We start from the raw sequence: 19,188 nt of genomic DNA, 5'->3' as shown, positions 1-19,188 counted from the left end.
TGAGACTCCTCCTGCATTAGCCTCTGCTGCCTCCTCCTGGTGAGACTCTCCTCCTGCATTAGCCTCTGCTGCCCCTCCTGGTGAGACTCTCCTCCTGCATTAGCCTCTGCTGCCCCCTCCTGGTGAGACTCCTCCTGCATTAGCCTCTGCTGCCCCTCCTGGTGAGACTCCCCTCCTGCATTAGCCTCTGCTGCCCCTCCTGGTGAGACTCTCCTCCTGCATTAGCCTCTGCTGCCCCCTCCTGGTGAGACTCTCCTCCTGCTTTAGCCTCTGCTGCCCCCTCCTGGTGTGAGGGAGTAATAAAACACAGAAAACAACAACATGATTGTGATTTATTCGTTGCCGTTTATTCACATTTGAAACATTCTGAAGCCATGATTGTCTCCAGATGTGTTTGCCCGACGTTCCTACAGCTCCAGTTTCTCCTGGAGGTTTTCCGCGAGCTCGTGGATCTGAGAGAACATCTCTGAGGAGGAACAAGGCGCTGGGCGTTTGCGACACGGCAGCGGCTTCTTCACGAACCCTTTGAAGAATCCGTTCAGGTCTTTGCCGCTGATGCACACGGCTCCTCCCCAGCGCCCGTACTGGGAGATGGACCGGTTCACGTCGCCGAAGCAGGTCCAGCCGGTGTTGGGTCTGGTGGACACGGCCCATTTGGAGTGGTCCTGTTTGGTGGACCACGTCTTCTTGCCGTCTGTGATCTCCTCTACGTTGAGCATCTGAAGCTTGATTTTCCCTTGCTGGTCTTTGTCACAGTAGCTCTCGTCTCGGCCCGGCTGACAGCCCCAGGTCTGAGCGCTCAGGTCCGTGTTCAGGCCTTTGGCCAGCTTCACGTACAGGTCTCCAGCTGCAGGGGGGGGGCACAGTCAGGAGTGAACTTAATGATTAAGATCAGCCCAGTGTCAAATAACACATGAGTGCCTTTCACCTGCCCTTTGGCACTCCTGTCAGAGGCTGTTCCATTTGAACTCCTTACTCCCCTCTGAGCTCGGTCCAGGGCTGGACGGGCCATCGGGAGATTCGGGAGTTTTCCCGGTGGGCCGACATACTTTGTCGGCCCACTACACATTTATGCAATTACACAACTCCTCCACTAGAGGGATGTGACGCCCTCTGGTGGCCTTTACTGAGTCATGGTTCAGATAATCTGGTATAATGAGCAGTGAGCCTCTGGGACATAACACTCATGCCCCTCACAGTGAGAATATAAGAGGAACTCCCTCCAGGACCCACAGAACCTCAGACCTCTATTTTTATACATTTTAGACAAATGTTTGCAAAGAAGTGCATGCTGGGAGTTGTCAGGTGACGCGTCGTCAGTGCAGTTTGTAAATCTTCTAGTTTCCAATGAAAGGTTTTACAATGTTTGTCCTTTTTGGTATTTCTATCCTCACTCCACACCTCCTGAACTCCGTGGTGAGTTTTACCGTTTCATCTTCATCTACAGTCGGATCATGTGGTTGGTTTTGAGAAGCTTATTTGTGTTGCAGTCGCGAGTGGAACTTCATTAATGGAACGCACATTTTAAGATCGTTAAGTCATTTTACAAAAGTTCCTTCAAGTTATGAATGACAAGATGAAAGTGTTGAGTCTCTGAGGCGTGAGCTTGAACTCGGCAGAAACAAAATGTAACTGTTGTCTTCGATTTGTTGCTTATACTGTTTTAGTTCAGGCCAAGGGCTCATTGTTTTTCTCATCACCGCCACTATTGCATTGAATATGACTGTTTTTTTTTTTTTTTAGATGGCCGGTCTTGACCCAAAAGTCCCGGTCACATGGTCTCTCCCTGCCACCATGAATGAAACGTCTAATACGGAAGTTCTTTCTTATTTTAATGTTAAGGCGAGCGACCCGTCAGGAGAGGGGCCTGGGTACCGTTCGTTTTTTTTTCTATACCACTACTTTAACGATACCTGCTTTTCGGTACCGGTGCCTTAACGGTACTTTTTTCGATACCTGTGTTATTCTAATTGAAAACAGGAGCAGCAGCGTCACCTGGAGCTTCATGTTTGAGCAAAATTCCCACTAAAGCCGTGATAAAAAGAGAGTTGGGACATTATTCCCTCCTGAGCTGCAGGAACAGACCAGATCCACATCAGGACCGTTTACTGAAGATAAACTTTTCTAAACTCACTGAGCTGTTCCACAGTGAAAGCTCCTCACACGTCACAGATCTGTGACATAGTGAGAGCGCTCACTCTGTCACTGACAAAGCACCATAACTGTTCCAAACATGGCTAATGCAGAGTGAGCCTCACCTTTTCCACAGACAATCTGTGATCCCAACGCTCCGGTGCAGCTGGAGTTTAAACAACAGCAGGAACTTCAGGCTCTGGAGCTAAAGCTAAAGCTAAAGGTAAAGGTAAAGCTAAAGGTAAAGGTAAAGGCAAAGCTAAAGCTAAAGCTAAAGGTAAAGCTAAAGGTAAAGCTAAAGCTAAAGCTAAAGCCCATGTGTTTCTTGTTGTCACTGCTTTTCTATTTGTCTAAGAGTCTAGTTTCTTATTCAGTCCTGGTTTAGTCCTGGTTTTTAACCACTTTACTGTAAATCCTGGTTTAGTCCTGGTTTAGTCCTGGTTTAGTCCTAGTTTAGTCCTAGTTTAGTCCTGGTTTAGTCCTGGTTTAGTCCTGGCTCAGACCGCGGCTCTGCTTTGCGTCGCTTCTGCATTTGTGCTGAAGCTGCTCATGAGTTCAGGCTTTTTTAGACTCACTGTGGATCATTTATTGACGTTAGCCGAAAAGTACCGAAAATTAGCACAGAAAAAAAACGTTTTTTGATACCGCCCCCTACCGGAGCTTTCCGTCGGTACCAAGTAGGAACCGTTTAGCGGTGCCCAGCGCTCACAGGAGCCGCCTCACAGCTGCTCCGAACATGAAGGCAGTGAAACTGAACTGAAAGTCTCCTTCACGTTCGTCTGAAAGCAGCGACAGGAGGTCATGTTTGATCACAGCGCCGCCCAGTGGAGGACATTTTGGGAGAGCAGAGCGCCTGAACGGGCCCTGAGGCACAGCATAGTCTGCAGAAGAACCAGCTCTGCGTGAGAATCTCTCAGGCATCAGAGAAATGCTCGACCAGTCTCCTGTTTGTTACTGTTTCACACTAACTTATTTCAGGAGGAACATCTCCTGCAGTGTCTCACCTTCAGCCTCATCACCCAGGGGTTTGGCCATGAGCTTCAGATCTGTGTTGCCGCTGGTTTTCAGGGTTTGGAACTCGCCCAGAAGAGCATCAGAGTGGACCCATTTGGAGGCATCGATTAGCTCTTTAGGGAAACCAGCAGGAAGGTCGTAGTCAAAGGGATACGCCCGAATGTTCTGCAGATGTTTCCCTGGAACACAGTGAGAGCTCAGAGGAGGTTTGCAGACGCTGTAACGTGACGGTTCTTACCCACTGTGCTGAGCGCAGAGAAGGGCAGACTCACACACAGGAAGCTCTGGCCCTGCTGTGCTCCACTGTCAGGCCAGAAGCTGTTCTGGTCTCTCCTGAAGGGGAACTGAGGCGTGCTGTGTGTGATCCACACAGATGTTTGTGTGCTGCTGTCGCCCAGGACCAGCCCTGCAGAGACACCACAAAACAAGAGAACGATGACTTCAGCTGCACGATCAGAGGGTTCCCCTGGAGCTCCGTCCTGGTCCTCAGAGCTTTGTGACTCACCTTTACTGTGTCCGAACAGCTTCATGTTGGCGCTGGCGCCCGGAGGCTGGTCGCTGTAGCTCAGGAACCCGAAGCTGGGCGGCTGAAACACATTTCATCAGATTCACTGGTGTCAGTTCAACTTCACCAAACAAGAACCACCTCTGTGACGGAATGAATCTGAATCCAATCCAGCTCATTATTCAGCATTTATTGGTCTTTGCATTTACTAATATTTGATCAATTAAACGTTCAGGTTACGTTGTAACCTCGGTTCTCCGATTGTAGAGACTTTTTCCTCCCACTGTCGTGGGGACACTTTGTAACTTCGCACATTTCTGCCTAAATTGGTCCTAAATGTGGTGAGTGAACAGTGTTTAAGCTAAAACCACCCAAACATTTACATTTGGTCATGTTTTTGTGGTGTGAGCAAACCTGACGCTCCAAGGGCACCGCGCAGAACCCTCTGAGGTAAAAGAGAACCCTAGAGAGTCAGCTGAAGACTTACAGAACTCTCTGAGGTAAAAGAGAACCCTAGAGGGTCGGCTGAAGACTTACAGAACCCTCTGAGGTAAAAGAGAACCCTAGAGGGTCGGCTGAAGACTTACAGAACCCTCTGAGGTAAAAGAGAACCCTAGAGGGTCAACTGAAGACTTACAGAACTCACTGAGGTAAAAGAGAACCCTAGAGGGTCGGCTGAAGACTTACAGAACCCTCTGAGGTAAAAGAGAACCCTAGAGGGTCGGCTGAAGACTTACAGAACCCTCTGGAACATGTCAACATCTACAGTGCATAAAACACTGGGCAAGAAAAACCTGAGACATTCATAACGGTGTGAGTAAGTAAGTGAACCCCTGTATTAAACATCTGCTCATCCTTCTTTCCTGTAGTTGCAGATCAGACACAATGATCAGGGTGAATCTTGGAGCATCCTCTAAACTGCTGCAGTTCAGTGAGATTCAGGGGTGCACTTACTTATTCCACACTGTCCTGCGTTTACACGTTATGGACGATACACATATGATCAAATGTAAATGTTTGGCTGGTTTTAGTTCAAGCAGACACTGTTTATTGTGAAACATTGGAACTGTGAATAATGAAACATGTGATTGTAAAGATTAGGGATTTGTGTTTACACTGCGTTCCAAATTATTATGCAAATGACATTTTTCTAAGATTTTCTAAATTGTCAACTCAAATGAGAGTCGGCATAATTTTTAAGTCTTTAACTGGTAGAGGATCATTTAAATGTGGTGGAAAAATCTCCCAGTGATAACAGTATTTTTTTCAAAAATAAATATAGTAAAAACCTCAAAATCCACTGTTCCAAGTTATTATGCAACTCATCGTTTTAATACATTTTAAAGCTTGTAATTAACTGAAAATGGTCATTTGTTGAATGTGTAGCATTAGGAGGTCATACTTACTGAAATCAAAAGCTATTTCAATCAAAAAAATATTAACAGGTCAAGTTATATTTTAACATAGGAGCCCTTGTGTGAAGCAGCTTCAAAATTCTTAAATCCATTAAAATTGTAAGTTTTTGGACAGTTTCTGCTTGGATTTGTTTGCAGGATGTCAGAATAACCTCCCAGAGCTGCTGTTTGGATGAAAACTGCCTCCCACCCTCATAGAAGTTTTTTTTGTTGAGGCTCCAAAGGTTCTCAATAGGGCTGAGGTCAGGGGAGGAGGGGGTCCACATCATGAGTTTCTCTCCTTTTATGCCCATAGCAGCCAGTGATGCAGAGGTTTTCTTCACAGCAGGACATGGTGCGTTGTCATGATGAAGATGATCTTGTTCAGGAAAACACGGCTCTTCTTTTTGTAGCATAGAAGACAGTGGTCAGTCAGAAACTCCACATATTTTTCAAAGGTCATTTTCACACCTTCAGGGAGCCTAAAAGGGCCTAATGGGGCCGACCAGCTCCTCTCACCATGATTCTGGCCCAAAACATGACTCCGCCCCCTCCTTACTGACTCCGCCTCCTCCTTACTGACGTCACAGCCTTGTTGGGACATTGTGGCCATTCACCTCCATCCACTACTCCATCCATCTGACCATCCAGGTCTACACGGCCTCATCAGTGAACAAGACTGTTTGAAAATGAGTCTCATGTATTTCTGAGCCACTGCAGCCGTTTCTGTTTCAGCTTCAATTAACAGTTTAGGGGAGGCCGGATAGAAGGTTTATGCACAACTGCAGCCTCTGGAGGGTCCTACACCTTCATGTTCGGGAGACTCCAGAGGCACCAGCAGCTTCAAATACCTGTATGCTGCTTTGTAGCATCTGTTCTCTTAATCTGATGTGTTTGTCTGGCAGAAACCGTCCATATTGTGCCCTTATCGGCACAAAACGGAGTGTGCTCTGAATCATCCACAGATCTCTTATCTGTATGATGATTAAGCTTAATCTTTCATGAAATATCGAAGGTTTTCATACCTAGACAAAGGCATTCAACTATCTCACGCTTTTCATCAGCAGAAAGTCCCTTTTTCTTTCCCATATTGCTTGAAAATGATGATCTGCATAATAAAGTGGAACACCCTTTTTCAGTAGTTTTTCCCTTAACTGGGCTTAACCTGAAAACTGATCATCCCAGGTCTCTGAGATTAATGTCAGTGATTCAAAGAGCCTGAGACGCGACACCATCCATGAGTTTCATTATTATTGTTTTTTTTTTTACCTTTTTGACACAAAAATCCAATTTGCATAATAATTTGGAACGCAGTGTATTCAGGTGAACGTTTATTCCTTTAAAACAGACGCGAGTCAGTGGAGCTGAAAAGGCGTCGGGCAGAGAAGTTAGTTTGTTAGAAGTTACCATGTTCCTGACGGAGCGGAGCATTGGGCTGAGCGTGTGGACCAGGGCGCCGTCTCTGATGGACGAGGTCATGTCCTTCTTCCCTTTAGCGTCGATGTAGACGTACGTCTCACCTGCAGGAGGTTTGACCAGGACGAACCTGTGAAGACACGGATCACCATCATGTCATCATCATGGCCTTCAGGAAACTTCAGAACTTCTGAATCCAGGAATGAGCGGGATGTTTCTGACTCACCAGTCCACATCCTCGTTTGTCCCACTTTTACAGCTCAGACCAGGTGACGCCTCAGAGCCGCAGAGCAGCACCAAACTCACCACCACCCACAGCAACATCTGCAAGAGGCGGGACCTTCGTCACATCCGGGTCAAACACAGCTTTATGAAGTTCTCCTAGAGCCTGACAGTGTAGAGCCCACACGACGCTGAGGTGGGACTGGAGGATCAGACTGAGTCTGATGGGGCTGGTTTGGGGTCAGTCTCGTGGAAGCTTCTGCTGAGCCTCAGACTTCTTCAAATGGGGCAATTTTTTCTTTACGAAAAATTGCTTTGCCGCAAACAAACTTCAAAAACCTTTAGATGATTTTTGATGCTCCACATCTGAAGACGAGCTGGAGCGATTTGGAGCTCATTTGAAAAGCTCTCAGGAGTTCTTTAACCCCTTAACTCCCACCTGAACCGAGCACATTTTCTCCAGTTTGGCTTTACCCCAACCCAAAAGCTTCTGGAAAAAAAGGTGAGAAAATAGCAACAAAACTGAGACGAAAACAATGATGGAAATGTGACAAAAAAGTGACGAAAAATTGATAAAAAAGTGGCAAAAATGTCACAAGAAAATGACAAAAATGTGATAAAAATTTGACAAGAAAATGACAAAAATGTGACAAAATGTGATAAAAAAAATTGACAAAAATTTGATTAAAAAATGACGAAAAAAATGATAAAAAGTTGACAAAAAAATGACAAAAAATGACTAAAATTTGATTAAAAAATGATGAAAAAAATTGATGAAAATTTGACAAAAAAAATGACAAAAATGTGATAAAAAATTGACAAACAAATGAAAAAAAAATGACAAAAAAGCTACAAAAATGAGTTGAATACCCAACAAAAAAATGATGAAAAAAAAAAATCTGACGTGAGGAAAAAGATCCCCTCGGCTCAGGCGGGAGTTAAGAGGTTAAAACGCAACGTCAGTGAAAACGCTGACTCCGCTTTTTCCAGTCAAAATGGCGGTTTGTCAGGGGGCGTGGCCACAGTTATATTTTTAAGTGGAGGGTCAGTGGTTCGAATCCCACAGGTTCAAATATGAACGTGGTAAAAATCAAAGCAGTGAAACTAAACATCACAAAAGAGGAGCCGCTAAAAGTGAATGAAAACGAAACATTTGAATCAGAGGATTTTATTACCAGCTGTTATTTACAACTCACATTTTATCAAGTCCAGTGTTACAGCTTTGACTTTTACCACATTCATATTTAACTCTTTTTGTGGCCTTGACCCCTCATTCACACTGTCCCCGTGTCCTTGGGCAAAACACTTCAGTGCCTCCAGTGTCTGACTCTGGTGTGAATGAGGGTCATTAAAGTAAAGCCGGTTTAAAGGCCCTGTAGAAACGTGACCATTTATTTATTTCACTTTAAACAGTGGAATTAATGATTAAACTGCAGATCTGAGCCGACAGGAAGTCACCGTTATATTTAGCATTTATGAGTCCAAAAGTATTGATTGTGTTTTGTTAAAGTGTTACCTTCTGTGGTCCTCGATGCTGCCGCTGAGGGAGCTGCTGAAGGAGCTGCTGAGGGAGTCGCTGAAGGAGACGCTGAAGGAGCTGCTGAAGGAGCTGCTGAAGGAGATGCTGAAGGAGATGCTGAAGGAGACGCTGAAGGAGCTGCTGAAGGAGATGCTGAAGGAGACGCTGAAGGAGCTGCTGAAGGAGATGCTGAAGGAGACGCTGAAGGAGCCGCTGAAGGAGATGCTGAAGGAGACGCTGAAGGAGTCGCTGAAGGAGCCGCTGCTGCTGTGTTTCTGCTGCAGCTCCGCCTCCGTCGTCTCTTATCAATTCTCTGGAAACTTCCTGTTACTGATTGACAGCTCGATCCAACGGTTCCAAAGAAGTTCCTCCAGTTTCATCAGAATCAGGGCGAGCCCGGACCGGTGACACACGGGGGTAAAAGAGGAAGCAGCATGGGCGTGACTTCCTGAACCGCTTAACCCCGTCTGAACCAAAGCACATTTTCTCCAGTTTGGTTTTACCCAAATCTGAAAGATTCATGGTAAAAAAAAAGTCAAGAAAGCGACAAAAGACGAAAACGAGGATGAAAACACAACAAAGGGTGTTTTAGAAAGACCTGCCTGGTTATGTTAAAAACACCTGACAACTCCCCCCACCATGGACAACCACCCCCACCATGGACAAATCTAAGTTACCTATGTAACTATAGTTCTACGAAATGTGTGCTTGCCCTTAGGCTGCGCTATTGCATATCTCTCGGAAGCGCCAGCTTCCCGCCCTGAGAGGATCAAAGAACTGACCGCTCCAATCATACTTGGGGTCCCACTCACCCCTGACCCCTATAAAAGGGGGACTCTCCCTTCAATCGTCTCCTTTGAACTCAGCCATCGAAGAGAGGTCGTGCCTGCTGGGCCCGTAGCTAAGGGCGGCGCACACATTTCGTAGAACTATAGTTACATAGGTAACTTAGATTTCTACTTCAATTGTGTGCTTGCCCTTAGGCTGCGCTATTGCATAAAGCAACGCGCAGCCGTGGCCGACCAATGTACTCCCAGCAGGCATGGTCTCGCATGATTGGAGCAGGCCTGTGGCAACTCTATGCATCCCAGGGAGCGGCTCAACGCTCCCTAGGTAGCAGGGGCTCACGGGCAGGGTGAGGGGCAGCCGATAGCCGTTAACAACGCCAGAGCGCCTCACCCCGGAAAAAGACAATCAGGGGACGCCTGCACGAGCCGCCTCTCCCAAGAGCGCTAGTGCAGACTCACCCCTGATAACAAGGGTGGCCGAAGCCGCCTCTCCCAAGAGCGCCGGCCACCCGAGGAAAAGATATGGTCCAGTTCGGCCAGGCCGCCTCTCCCAAGAGTGCCTGGCACTGAACCAACCATGCAGGAAAAACAGGAGCTCAGAAGCGTCTCTCCCAAGAGCGCAAGAGCACCAAGAAGGCCAAACCAATCCAGGTCATTCCCTCCCAAACCACCATAGGGTTGAGGGGGGGGGAATTCATGACCGTCCATCACCCAAAACTGCGTGGGCAACTGAACCAGTAGCAACGTCCTGCAGATATGACTGCACAAACGTTGAAGAGGACGACCAAGAGGCTGCCATGCAGACCTCCTCAATCGAAGCGCCATGGAGCAGTGCCGTAGAAGCTGCAACCCCACGTGTGGAGTGTGCTCTGACCACTGCTGGCGGAGGGAGTCCTTGTGCCTTATATGCAGCGCGGATGGCAAGGCATATCCAGTGGGCCAATCTTTGGGAGGACAGTGGAGCACCCTTGTTCCTGACCCCAAAGCCCACGAACAATTGATCTGAGCGTCTGAAGCTGGCAGTCCGCTCAAGATAGTGGCGTACCGCTCTGATCGGGCAAAGGCGGTTTCGCCGCTCATCCTCCGCCGACGCGTGTGGAGGGGGGAAGAAGGGCCTAATTCTGATCACCCTGGACCTGAAGGCGGACGTAATGACCTTCGGTTGAAAAGCCGGGTTGGGCCAGAGTTCCATCAACTCATCACCCTCAGGGAGTGACATGCAGGAAGAGTGCACAGAGAGTGCACAGAGATCACCCATCCTCTTAGCCGACGTTAGCGCTAAGAGGATCGCAGTCTTGTAGGACAGACAGTCCATCCCTGCCTGGCGAATGGGTTCAAATGGGGGCCCTGAGAGGCCCTCCAGTACTGTCTGAAGGTCCCAGGTCGGAACCGACCGGCGCACGGGCGGTCTAAGCCTACGAGCGCCCTGAAGAAACCGCTTCACCAAGGGGTGACTGCGAGCTGTGTGGACTCCGAACCCCACATGCCCGGTAACGATGGCTGCCGCAAAAACCCCTAGGGTTGCGGCGGCCCTGCCTCTCTCCAGCAGACCCTGGAGAAAACTCAGTACATCCTGTATAGAACAGGATGTAGGGTCCAGGTCCCTCTCTGAGCACCAATCAGAGAAAAGACGCCAACGGACCCTGTAAGCCCTGGTCGTAGACAGGGCCCGAGCACCCTGAATTGTGGCAACAACTGAAGAGGGGAGGCCAAGGTTTAGCAACTTCCCCCGTTCAGCCTCCAGACCATCAGTCTGCGCCCCAGTACCGGACGGGACAGGAGGGCCCCCCCTGCCTGAGTCAGAGCGTCCGGTCTGTCTGGGAGGGGCCACGGATCCCCTTGTGCCATTGATACCACGTCGGGGTACCACCTGGCACTCGGACTGTCTGGGGCTATGAGCAGGATGAATGTGCCCTCTGTCCTCACTCTGTGAAGAAGAGGCGCAATGAGGCGCAGGGGCGGAAAGGCGTAAAGCAGGCCGGACGGCCATGGTCGATGGGCCATGGCATCCACGCCGAGAGGAGGCCCGTCTGTTGACCTGAGCGAGAACCAGAGTGGGCACTGTGCGTTCTCTGCATTGGCGAAAAGGTCGGCCACTGGTCTGCCGAACCGGAGCCACACCTCCGCCGCGACCTCCGGTGCCAGGCCCCATTCGTCCCGTAGGGCGCCCCCTCTGGACATCCTGTCCGCGCCGACATTGCGAGATCCGGGAATGTGGCGCGCTTTCAGAGAGGCCAGGCGGATGCTCGCCCAGTTGAGCACCTCCGCTGCCAGCCTGTGGAGAGCGGGGGACCTGGTCCCCCCCTGCCTGTTCAGGTAGGCCACCACTGTGGTGTTGTCCGACCGAACTAACACGTGGCGACCCTGCAGATGGGTGGCAAAGTGTAGGAGGACTTTCTGCACTGCCTCCATCTCTAGGAGGTTGATGTGTCTCGGAGACGGGGGCCAAACACCGCTCGCCGTGAGATGGCCCAGTACTCCGCCCCAGCCGGTCAGGGAGGCGTCTGTGAACACCTCTGTGTAATGGAGCACGTAGCCCATTTGGACCCCTCGATGGAGGCGCTCGGGGTCCAACCAGAATTCTACGTCGGACCTTGCGGCGGGGGACAACCGCACCCGCGTCAAGTCCCTCACACGGCGGGACTCGAGGCGTGAAAACCAGCGTTGAAGGCCTCTCATATGCAGCAGACCCAGTTGAACCACCGGGTGGGCTGATGCCATCATGCCGAGCAGGGAGCGGATTCGCCGTGGTACAATCCGCGGACCATCCAGCACCCGTAGACCCAGATCCAGAATCACCGACTGCCTTTCCAGGGAGAGGGAGGCCCTCATGCCCTTGGAATCCAAGCGCAAACCCAGATAGACCAATTCCTGGGTCGGAGCCAGTCGACTTTTCTCCCGATTGACAACCAGCCCCAGCCGAGAAATGTGCCTCAGCACAGCGGCCGTGTGGGCTTCGGCCTCCTGTGGGGAGGAGGCCAGAATAAGCCAATCGTCGATGTAAGTCAGGATTCTGAGACCCTGACGGCGAAGCGGCTCCAACGCTACCTCCACACACTTCGAGAAGGTGCGTGGGGCGAGGGAGTAGCCAAATGGGAGGCGGCAATACTCGTAGCATTTGTCCCCGACTGCGAACCGGAGAAACTTCCTGTGCGCTGGGACAATGGGGATGTGGAAGTATGCGTCCATTAGGTCCACTGAAGTCATCCAGTCTCCGGGCCTGACGCATTGCAGCAGCTGCTGCACCGTGAGCATGCGGAAAGGCCTCTTCACAATGTAGTGATTGAGAACCCGCAGGTCCAGAATGGGCCGCACACCGCCGCTCTTTTTGGGAACGAGGAAATACGGGGAGTAAAACCCCATCCTCGCTCTGAGCGGCTCCACCTCTGCTATGGCGCCGCGCTGTAGCAGAGAAACCACTTCTCTTGTGAGCGCCGCTGTCTCGGCTGCGCTGCGTAACCTTGTCTTGAGGATACCGCGAAAGCCTGGAGGTCTCCGAGAGAATTGTAGAGCGTATCCCCTTCTGAGCGCTCTGTCCAGCCAGGGCGCTCTGAGGAGCCCTGTGTCTTTCCAGACCTGGTAAAACTCTGTCAGGGGCCGTACCACGACACTGAGTGAGAGCGGGTAAACGGGCCCGCCCACAGGCTCCGCTCTCGGCGGTGAGCCGCAGCGTGGGGGGCCCTGGTCGAAAGGGCTGACGCTCCCGGGAGAGAGCGGACTCATCGGCCGAGAAAAGAACGCGCTCAGATCTACGCTTCTTAGCGGGGATTAGAGAGCGCGTGGGGAGTGTAAGGGAAGAGGGTCTACACATAGACTTACACCGCTGCCCCGAGGCTTTTAGAGAAGCATGCTGACGAGCTGCAACATCATGGGGAGCTAACGTGCCTGACATGTCATACCGCCTTTTTCCTCTCCCGCTCCTCAGCGGCAGAGAGCGGGAGCACGGAGACGAGCACTGAGCAGCAGTATGAGAGCCAATCACAGGCCTTATTGTGCTCGAGCCCCCTCTTTCTTCCACGTTCGCTGTCTTACGTACAGTCGACCAATCACTGTCGAGGAACAGCGCATCAGAGCTGTGTCTCGCTGTCAGAGCAGCAGTATGCCCACATTCACTCATGTGAGACAGTGCGCTCGCGGTAGCGATAGCCGCGGTGACATGAGGGATAGCTCCAGCCGCAGCCCGAGTGCAAGAGTCAGAGCGCGTTTCACACGCGTCCTTGACAGGCAGCGGAGCTGAGCGGCAAGGAGCGTTCAGCGGGGCCCCCTGAGCCCTGCTGACGGTAACCCTTTTCCCACTCCGAGTGGCAATAGGCAGACTTGTGGCGCCTTCAGCAAGGAAGGAACACGAAGTAGGCTCTTTTATGAAGTAACGGGCCGAACGGCCTTTATTCACATTCTTATATCCCCCTCTTCCTCCCCTGAAGCCCGGAGCAGGACGGCGGTCACGTCTCGGGCTGGGATCATCGCTGCGCCGACGATCCGGAACCTGGGGGCGTCGAGGAGCTGCACGTGAGGAGGACGCGGGGCCTCGACGAGGGGGGGGACTGCCGCCTCTTCCTCCTCGTTCGGAGCGCCGGCGTGAAACGGAGCCATGGTCACGCTGGGGACGGAAATGATGGGCCAGTTGAGCGGAGGCTTTGGCGGCGGTCTCCAGGCGGTCCACCATAGCCTGGATGCCAGGACCGAAGAGGGAGGACTGGTCGAGCGGCAAGCTTAGGAGATTGCGTTTGTCCGCCTCCTTCAGCATGGACAAGCCCAGCCAAAGATGGCGGCAGCCGACCTGCGCTGCGCACATGGTCCGTCCACCGTCGAGGGCAAGAGCCTGTGACATGCGGGCGAAGGCCGCCATGGTGGTCTCCGCCTCCTCGAACTCTTCGCGGGACAGCTGGTCACGACCGCGGATGAGCTTGTCCAGAGAGGCGGTGAGCAAGGCCATATTGTTAGCTAACGCCACGACCTGTGCAGCGTTAGCGTAACAGCGGTTAAGAATGGAAGCTGTGAACCTATCCCGCTCTGAGGGAAGGTCCACTCTACCGCCGGGCCAGAGAGAAGAGGACGGGAGAAGGGACATTCTAATCCCGTCCTCGATGGCGGGGACGCTCTTCGGCTGGCCCCATCCTTCCACAGTGGCGTACACACCGTACGCTAGTGCCGGAGTGCGGGCAGAGTACGGACTGCCCCAGTCACGCATAGCGTAGTGGAGGAGGGAATCCACGCGAGGGGCCATGACCACCGGTCGCTGCCTGCCGCGGGTGTTGCCAAACAGGTCCCGGAACAGATCCGACGCTGGAGCTGGGGGCTGCGGAGGCATCGTCAGCTCCATACGAGCCGCAGCTGAAGTGATGAGGCCCGGGAGACGATCCATGGGGTAACGCTCCCGCGGCTGCATCTCCTCGGAGAAAAGAGAGAGTGCGTCCTCATCAAACAAGCGCTGCTGATCATCTTCATCGTCCGCAGCCCAGTCCCTTCTCGGGACAGGCGGAGGCGGCGGGCTCCGCTCCCGCGCCGGGGAGACCGGCGGCGGGCTCCGTTCCCGCACCGGGGAGGCTGGAGCCGGGAAATCCCCGCTCGAAGTATCCGATTCCTGATCGGATAACTCTTGGGAGGCAGGGGCCAAAAAGGCGCGGCGACGCTCGCGCTCCTCCCGAGGAAGCGCGATGCAAGCGGCACAGGAACCGTCATCTGCAGAGTGGCGCCGGCCCAGGCAGAGGAAGCAGCTACCGTGCTGATCCCCCGCGAGGAGCGGCGCCGTGCAGGACCCGCAAACCCGCTGCTTGACGCCGGAGGGCGACGGGGGTTCAAGCGAAGGAGTGCGGTGAGTCATTCTTCGTCAATTCTTGAAGTTGAATCCAGTTCAGAGCAAAGCTGAGTTCAAAGGAGACGATTGAAGGGAGAGTCCCCCTTTTATAGGGGTCAGGGGTGAGTGGACCCCAAGTATGATTGGAGCGGTCAGTTCTTTGATCCTCTCAGGGCGGGAAGCTGGCGCTTCCGAGAGATATGCAATAGCGCAGCCTAAGGGCAAGCACACAATTGAAGTAGAACCACCCCCACCATGGACAACCACCCCCACCATGGACAACTCCCCCACCATGGACAACTCCCCCCACCATGGACAACTCCCCCACCATGGACAACTCCCCCACCATGGACAACCACCCCCACCATGGACAACTCCCCCACCATGGACAACCACCCCCACCATGGACAACTCCCCCACCATGGACAACCACCCCCACCATGGACAACCACCCCCAGCACGCCAGCACCCCCACCATGGACAACCACCCCCACCATGGACAACTCCCCCCACCATGGACAACTCCCCCCACCATGGACAACCACCCCCACCATGGACAACCACCCCCACCATGGACAACCACCCCCACCATGGACAACCACCCCCACCATGGACCACCATGGACAACCACCCCCACCATGGACAACCACCCCCACCATGGACAACCACCCCCACCATGGACAACCACCCCCACCATGGACAACCACCCCCACCATGGACAACCACCCCCACCATGGACAACTCCCCCCACCATGGACAACCACCCCCAGCACCCTCAGCACCCGCCGGCACCCCCACCATGGACAACCACCCCCAGCACCCCCAGCACCCCAGGACCCCACACTGCAAAAGTGCCCGACTAAAAACAAGGGAAAACTCTTCAAATAAGACGTTTTGTTTTGTTTTAAGGAAACATTTGGGGGCAACACTTTGTTCTTGCTAAGAATTCTTATTTCCAGATTATTTTTCTCATCATAAAACAAGAAAGAAACACTACATTTAAGCAAATAAAGCAAGAATTAAGCAAAATGTCCTCAGAAAATGGAATCATTTAAGGAAAACATTCTTATTTAGTGAAAAGTTGTGGATTTTTGACTGAAATGTTGCTTGATTTAAGTAAAATGTTGTAAATTACTCACATTTTGAGCAAAATGTTCTTAATAAAAACTAATTTTTAAGGACAGTTTTGCCGCGCCCAGATCTCCATGAGGTGGAGCCAGGCTGATGGTCAGAATCACCTATTGTACATGTTTTAGTGGTAGGAGAACATGCTCCACACAGAAAGGCCTCGTCCTGGTGGGAATCGAACCCGGGACCTTGGAGCTGTGAAGCTGAGGCTCTAACCGCTGTGCCACCGAGCCGCCCACTGTAAAGAATGGAATGTTTTATCTCTCTGTGAGAAGCAGTTCTTACATTAAGAGCTGTTGATCTGAGTTTTCTTAAAATAAGAAAAATATTCTTTGTCTAAAACTGAAGAAGATTCAAAAAGTTTTTCTTTCTTGTTTAAGAAATGTTGTTGTTGTTTTTTCTGCTGCAGCTCCGCCTCCGTCGTCTCTTATCAATTCTCTGGAAACTTCCTGTTACTGATTGACAGCTCGATCCAACGGTTCCAAAGAAGTTCCTCCAGTTTCATCAGAATCAGGGCGAGCCCGGACCGGTGACACACGGGGGTAAAAGAGGAAGCAGCATGGGCGTGACTTCCTGAACCGCTTAACCCCGTCTGAACCAAAGCACATTTTCTCCAGTTTGGTTTTACCCAAATCTGAAAGATTCATGGTAAAAAAAAAGTCAAGAAAGCGACAAAAGACGAAAACGAGGATGAAAACACAACAAAGGGTGTTTTAGAAAGACCTGCCTGGTTATGTTAAAAACACCTGACAACCACCCCCACCATGGACAACTCCCCCACCATGGACAACCACCCCCACCATGGACAACCACCCCCACCATGGACAACCACCCCCACCATGGACAACCACCCCCACCATGGACAACTCCCCCCACCATGGACAACCACCCCCACCATGGACAACTCCCCCCACCATGGACAACCACCCCCAGCACCCCCACCATGGACAACCACCCCCACCATGGACAACTCCCCCACCATGGACAACCACCCCCACCATGGACAACCACCCCCACCATGGACAACCACCCCCCACCATGGACAACCACCCCCACCATGGACAACTCCCCCCACCATGGACAACCACCCCCACCATGGACAACCACCCCCAGCACCCCCACCATGGACAACCACCCCCACCATGGACAACCACCCCCCACCATGGACAACCACCCCCACCATGGACAACTCCCCCCACCATGGACAACCACCCCCACCATGGACAACTCCCCCCACCATGGACAACCACCCCCAGCACCCCCACCATGGACAACCACCCCCAGCACCCCCACCATGGACAACCACCCCCACCATGGACAACTCCCCCCACCATGGACAACCACCCCCAGCACCCCCACCATGGACAACCACCCCCACCATGGACAACCACCCCCACCATGGACAACCACCCCCACCATGGACAACCACCCCCACCATGGACAACCACCCCCCACCATGGACAACCACCCCCACCATGGACAACCACCCCCAGCAACCCCAGGACCCCCACCATGGACAACCACCCCCCACCATGGACAACCACCCCCAGCAACCCCACCATGGACAACCACCCCCAGGACCCCCACCATGGACAACCACCCCCCACCATGGACAACCACCCCCAGGACCCCCACCATGGACAACCACCCCCCACCATGGACAACCACCCCCACCATGGACAACCACCCCCAGCAACCCCACCATGGACAACCACCCCCAGCACCCCCACCATGGACAACCACCCCCCACCATGGACAACCACCCCCAGGACCCCCACCATGGACAACCACCCCCCACCATGGACAACCACCCCCCACCATGGACAACCACCCCCAGCACCCCCAGCACCCCCAGCACCCCAGGACCCCACACTGCAACAAGTACCCGACTAAAAACAAGGGAAAACTCTTCAAATAAGACGTTTTGTTTTGTTTTAAGGAAACATTGGGCCTTTGGGGGCAGCACTTTGTTCTTGCTAAGAATTCTTATTTCCAGATTATTTTTCTCATCATAAAACAAGAAAGAAACACTAAATTTAAGCAAATAAAGCAAGAATTAAGCAAAATGTCCTCAGAAAATGGAATCATTTAAGGAAAACATTCTTATTTAGTGAAACATTGTGGATTTTTGACTGAAATGTTGCTTGATTTCAGTAAAATGTTGTAAATTACTCACATTTTGAGCAAAATGTTCTTAATAAAAACTAATTTTTAAGGAAAGTTTTGCCGCGCCCAGATCTCCATGATGTGGAGCCAGGCTGATGGTCAGAATCACCTATTGTACATGTTTTAGTGGTAGGAGAACATGCTCCACAAGCTGAGGCTCTAACCGCTGTGCCACCGAGCCGCACACTTTAAAGAATGGAATGTTTTATCTCTCTGTGAGAAGCAGTTTTCTAAAACTGAAGAAGATTCAAAAAGTTTTTCTTTCTTGTTTAAGAAATGTTTGTTTTTTATATTTATCTGAACAAGAAATGGCCAGATTTTATTTCCTAAAATAAGTTTTTTTTCTCAAGAAAACTTTGCTCCACAAAACATTATTACTTTTTAGGGAAACATAAGAACTTATTTCTTAAAGTAAGACCTTGCTTAGAATCCACTTTTTGCAGTGATGAGCCTCACAGAAACAGCCTCACTGTTGGTTTACAGTTTTCACATTGAAAATGTAGTTTCAGGGGAAATGCTCGAAAATCCTAATGTTTCCTCCTCTGATCAGAAGAAACTCAAAAAACCAAAACAGTGTGATGTGAAAGTGTGACGGCAGACTCAAACGTTGGTAGTTTTGTGCAGAACGTGGATTAACATGATTATGTAACAGGGCGTCTGCAGAGCTGGACAAGTCACATGTAAGACTTTTTAAGACTTTTTAAGACCTTTTAAGAGCACACAATCTCAAAAATAAGACCAGTTTTTGAACGCGCAATATATACATGGACTGTAAAGAAAATCACTGTCAAAAAATCAATTTTTCCGAAAAATATGGTTACGCGCAGTAATCTTTACTTTACTGCGCAGTAAAGTGAAGATTACTGCGCAGTAAAGTGAAGATTACTGCGCAGTAAAGTGAAGATTACTGCGCAGTAATCTTTACTTTACTGCGCAGTAATCTTTACTTTACTGCGCGGATGCCAAACTACTCCTGGTATTATTACGCCTTACAATATAGTTCCCCCTTTTATCCGCTTAGAAAATCCACATTGTTTAATTGTGTGTAATTATACTTCGTAGTGGAACACTTCTGTTACTGTTGGAGCTATAGTGGAGAGAGGGAG

At 51.1% G+C, this 19,188-nt stretch overlaps 1 protein-coding gene across 1 annotated transcript; it reads right to left on the bottom strand.

Moving 5' to 3' along the window:
- Window positions 1–407: 407 nt before the first annotated feature.
- Window positions 408–6,786, bottom strand: LOC306968390 (deoxyribonuclease-2-alpha-like; the record flags this gene model as incomplete). Its single annotated transcript, XM_079563736.1, has 6 exons — window positions 408–847; window positions 3,138–3,326; window positions 3,386–3,553; window positions 3,653–3,734; window positions 6,454–6,592; window positions 6,689–6,786. The coding sequence occupies 6 exons, from the start codon at window positions 6,784–6,786 to the stop codon at window positions 408–410; spliced, it is 1,116 nt and encodes a 371-aa protein (XP_079419862.1).
- Between the last annotated feature and the right edge of the window lie 12,402 nt (window positions 6,787–19,188).

The sequence above is a fragment of the Gobius niger genome (assembly GCF_951799975.1).
Source record: "Gobius niger genome assembly, chromosome: 9".
Lineage (NCBI taxonomy): Eukaryota > Metazoa > Chordata > Actinopteri > Gobiiformes > Gobiidae > Gobius > Gobius niger.
The sequence above is the reverse complement of the archived record's forward strand: the minus strand, read 5'-3'. Positions and strand labels throughout refer to the sequence as shown.